The sequence below is a fragment of the Pimephales promelas genome, chromosome 9 (genome assembly GCF_988280905.1).
Source record: "Pimephales promelas chromosome 9, fPimPro1.hap1.1, whole genome shotgun sequence".
Classification (NCBI taxonomy): Eukaryota; Metazoa; Chordata; class Actinopteri; order Cypriniformes; family Leuciscidae; genus Pimephales; species Pimephales promelas.
Genome location: NC_142777.1, coordinates 34559242 through 34564164, shown reverse-complemented (window position 1 = coordinate 34564164; position 4923 = coordinate 34559242). Strand labels below are relative to the sequence as shown.

At 34.6% G+C, this 4923-nt stretch overlaps 1 protein-coding gene across 1 annotated transcript; it reads left to right on the top strand.

Annotated features, from left to right (window-relative positions):
* The first annotated feature begins 545 nt into the window (after positions 1–545).
* trmt112 (tRNA methyltransferase activator subunit 11-2) lies at positions 546–3546 on the top strand. The gene is made up of 4 exons (XM_039648466.2): positions 546–761; positions 2273–2374; positions 2537–2629; positions 3193–3546. Exons 1-4 carry the CDS (start codon positions 687–689, stop codon positions 3289–3291), a joined length of 369 nt encoding a protein of 122 aa, XP_039504400.1. The 5' UTR covers positions 546–686; the 3' UTR covers positions 3292–3546.
* The last annotated feature ends 1377 nt before the right edge of the window (positions 3547–4923 follow it).

The following is a 4923-nucleotide window of genomic DNA, read 5'->3' as shown; positions in this document are numbered from 1 at the left end:
TTGTAATTGACTGTTTTAAATGTTGTATACACAGAGACAAAAATGGGATTAAAAATGTTTTCGTATAGCTTGATAGCGCAGATTTCCATTTAAAAATGGAATTAAATCAATATTTTTTAAAAACATTTTATAGTTTTACATAACATGGCTCACAGTAAATAAATACAAATGGGGTAAACATAGCTATTACTTGGAGTCTGACACTAAATATCCCAGTTATAAACAGTTATCAAAAAGAACTCATTATCAAACTTGTTAATACAGTCAGTCTTCATAATTATGTCGATTCTTGCCGGAAAGTATGCTAGTGTAGGTTTGTGTTTACAAAAATGGTTTTGAACAAGACGTTTGGAATCATTATTCAGAACCACCAAAGAAACGCGTTTGTGTAATTGTGCTTTAAACTCAACAACTCAGTCACTAATATATAGTTCTATTATTACCGATTTTTCTATTCAACTTAAAAACATGTTTTAAAAAAATAAAATCTAGTCAGCCCTGAAATCACACCACGCGCGGAACCAAATACACCGCACTTTGTTTCTCGGGGAGTTTGTTTTAGGGGTTGCACACAGTCATCGCCGAAAACGCATGTGGTTGTTATGCTTATGTTTGTAATTCAACGCTTCTTTAATCTTCAAACTTTCGTGCTTTGGTCCTGAAATATATCGCCACATTCCGCCGAAATGAAGCTGTTAACGCATAACATGTTAACATCGCACGTGAAAGGCGTGGTTAAAGGATATCCACTTGTTATCAAGGTAAGATTGACGTACAGTGTTTTTTATTAGCTACTGTTTATTTATCAGAAAGGCACAGTGGTGGAGGAAGTACTGAATCTCAGTACTTAAGTAAAAGTACAAATACCCAGATAAATATTTACTTTAGTAAAAGTAGAAGTAACACAATGACAACCATACTTAAGTAAAAAGTAAAAAGTACTTTATTTTAAATGTACTTTAAGTATTAAAAGTAAAAGTACTTGCATAACAATTTATTATCTTAATGTCTATTTTCTAATGATTAATAAAACATTTAATTCTAACTCATTCAACCTAATAGCCTACTCCTATAATGATGTTCAATAATGATGGAAAAAAACGTCACCATTTCTGAAACAAGCTTGCAATTAGGCAATATCATGCTTATCCTTACTATATGTTAATATGTTTGGCAGTAAACGCGATTCATTTATGGTGTAATTCTGAACCTCTTGGCTTGCCATAATCCTAACCAAACCAAACATATATTACACACGGTGTGTTTCCTATGCACGTAAAAACAAATTTTCGCGTATGAGTTGCACGATAAACACACTGCGTGTGAGACGCATTTAGTGTGACCGGCCGTGCTGTTGATATACTGCCGGGTTGATATACTGTATCTATGGCAACCAAACGTCACTGGTGTAAGGGTTAGACCACTAGGGGGCGCCATCTGCCCAAATATATCTGCGTCTCATTTCACGTTAAAGGGTGCCATGTGCGTTGGATATTTACGCTTTTGCAAAAGCGTCCGATATGGCGCTTTAGGATGAGAACGGGCTCGACGGTCAGATTACGTTTTGGCAGGGGAAAAACTGATCAGAAAATGTAACGAAAATGTAACAGAAGTTGTAGAAATGTAGTGGAGTAGAAAGTATAATAATTGCTGCAAAATGTAACGAAGTAAAAGTAAAAAGTAGGCACTATTTATTGTACTTAAGTAAAGTAAAGATACGTGAAAAATGTACTTAAGTAAAGTAACGAAGTATTTGTACTTCGTTACATTCCACCACTGGAAAGGCATATAAGTTACACATGAATACAACATGCAGTAGTAATTTAATAGCACTTAAATGCTTTTTTTCTGTGGACTCAAAAATCCAAGTTAAAGAAATGCTATATTTACATGTCAATGTAACTTTTATTTTTAAAATATTGTAGGTGACTAACTTTAACAAACGAATAATCGCTGTTTTGAAGTAGCGTTTCTCCTGCAATGTGTCAAACAAGTTACATGATGTTTCTGAATTACTATGAGCTCGTAACAACTGCTTAAATGCAAAAATTAATTAAATGGATAAAAAAAAATTACAATAGTGTCAGAGCATGTCGCTCTACTGTCACTGGTTGAAATGTCAACTGCCCAAATAAAGAGATTTCACGCTGATAAACATGGCCTACTACAACCAAAAGCCTTCTTTATGTTAACAATAAAGAAATGAATAAAAATAAAAATGTGTACTTATGGTTAGGTTTATGACAAATCGTTGTCTTGTTCTGTCTTGAAGGCAACAGAAGTGAAAGTGAACGAGTTGGAGTTCAATGCTCAGTTTGTGAGCCGGATGATCCCTAAGCTGGAGTGGAGCGCCTTGATCCAGGCAGCAGAGTGGGTGAGTGAAAACGCTTTATACAATTTTAATTATAATTCATTAAGAAGGGTGATTTTTTTTTCACAACTTTACGGTAAGTACTGTTTAGAAAGCATGAGGTTTTTGTCTGTGCATGATATATGTGTCCCATTGCACCATTAAGCTGATGGGTGTTTTTAACAGCTGGGACAATCTCAGGACCTGCCCAGCACACTCATACCAAACTATGAAAATGATGAGGATTTTCTGCGCAAAGTTCACAGAATTCTTCTAGAGGTGAGACACGTCAGATGAACAGCCTTTTTGAAAGAACCTACACTCATAGAAAGTCATACATTTCTCAGTATAGTTCCCTATGGATCATTTTCACATTTCTGAGGTTCAAAAAAAAGCTTGTAAATTCTCATAGTTCGGGAAACTACATCAAATATAAATTGGCCATTTCCATTTGCCCCAATAGCACAAGAAAAAAAATGTCAAGAAATTGATTCTGTTGGTCAGAAAAAAATATATATAAATTGAGTCACTCCATTATTAGAAACAATCATGCAGCAGTGTTAACTAGTTTTCAGAAATGTTAATGTCAAGGTAAGTAAAAAAAAAAAGTATAGTGTAATATTGTCATGGCCAATAATTCACAAAGTTTGCTAATTCAGTTGTAGTGTTGATTCACTTTGTTTCTAGTTTATTGTGACCAAAAGCATTTTAAATAATTGAAAACAAGGGCTTAGGCTTCATTGGCAAAAAATAAAAATGAAAATCACAAAAACGTTAAATATTTGATTTAATGAACTTTGTTGAAGTGATTTAGTGCTAAAAGCAGTGTTCTCTCCTGGCAGGTTGAGGTTATAGAGGGATGTTTACAGTGTCCTGAATCTGGCAGAGAGTTCCCCATCTCCAAAGGGGTTCCCAACATGTTACTCGATGAAGGCGAGTAGATCGAGCGGCTGCACCCATCCCAGAAGAGAAGATCTAGACTGTTTATTGGAGCCAAATGTTTCTTTTAGATATCTGGGGTGCCGTTTTCTTCTTCTTCAGAAGAGGAGGAGGATGGAGAAAAACACCATACCGTAATTCACTAGTTATTCTGATTTACACAGACATGTTCAACTACTTTCTCATTGAATTTACTTTGTGTTGTTTCTGTCATTGTTTGTGCTTTGTTAAATATTAAATAAATTTGTATTAATTTACTCTAGTCTTAACTCTTAATTTTGCACTTAATTAAATGTACAAATCATCTTCTATTACCTGTTGGTGTGACCTCATAATAATAATAATAATCTTTATTTTTATGTTTATTATTCTATTTTATATATATATATATATAGAGAGAGAGAGAGAGAGAGAGAGAGAGAGAGAGAGAGAGAGAGAGAGCGAGAGAGAGAGAGAGAGAAAATAATTTAAGTTTAAACATTTAATTATAACATATGCTTGTGTATTTTCAAGTTATGGAAATTGAGATGAAATAATACTGATTTTAAAACCAAGATTTTATTGTGAGGTTTTTATAAATGCATTATATTCTTATTTAATCCGTTTCTTAAAAATTACCTTTGTTTTTTTTTTAACATGACAATACTATTATTATACTAATAATTATAATATATATTCTGAACCATGGAATAACTGCTAGCTGTTTATCAACTGCTCTTTCTTGAGATTATCTAGGTCAGCTTTAGTAGTTTCTTGGAACAAACTGTGCCAAAGACTTTCATGTCACAAAGAAAGCTCTGTGAGAGCAAGATGACGTGGCAAGGCAGGGACTATATTTAGTTTAAGGGAGGTTGAAGGAAAGAAACAGCATAAGCTGTTTTCGAGGTCTCTATTTTTAAATCTTATATTGCAATACCGCAACTAACCACCAGAGCGGCCTTTCATCCCCCGCGGCCGCCGGGTGGCGCTCGAGACTCCGCGTCCACGTCAGGTTACTTAGTCCACGTTTCCTCAGATTCAGTATCAGATATCAAACGTTGAATTCATGTTTGAACAAGAAAATAGCTGGAATGATGAAAAATTCCAGCCCTCTGGTGTATTTTTCGTGGGGTTTCTAATGTCGTTTCTCAAGGCTTTTGGTGTCTTGTAGCCTACCTTCTGCCTTCACTTAAAGTTCAATTACAGCCCTCTTGGCCAAACTATAATAAAGTCATAATGGAGAGGTGGAGAGAGCAGCTACAAAGTTGTTTTTGACAGATTAACGATCATGTGGATGGTGAACTGTAATTAAAAATGAGAAGAAAGATAGGGAGCGGAAGTAAAGTAAGGAAGGGTGTACCTAAAATGAAAGGATGTGAAAGCTTTGATTGAGGCCTTGGATATCTATCATTTTTCTCCAGGAAACAAAATAGAAGGTGAAGTTAATATCCAGTAAATCTATTTTAAATGTGCCCAGAGGTTCTTTTTTTTTTAAATGGCTCTGTTAAATTCATGATGGAAAAGATTGGATTAGAAAAGCACATTGTCTTATTTCCAAGGTAAACAAATTAAGAAACAGTTGGTCTGTAATTTCATCCTGCAGTGGTGAATATTTGACTATTTGTAAAGATTTTTTGTTAAACGTCTGACGGCTG

Coding starts and splice junctions, on each gene's coding strand:
- trmt112 (XM_039648466.2), top strand. CDS start 687: ATGAAGCTGTTAACGCATAACATGTTAACATCGCACGTGAAAGGCGTG. Junction 762..2,272: donor GATATCCACTTGTTATCAAG/GTAAGATTGACG, acceptor TCTGTCTTGAAG/GCAACAGAAGTGAAAGTGAA. Junction 2,375..2,536: donor TGATCCAGGCAGCAGAGTGG/GTGAGTGAAAAC, acceptor TGTTTTTAACAG/CTGGGACAATCTCAGGACCT.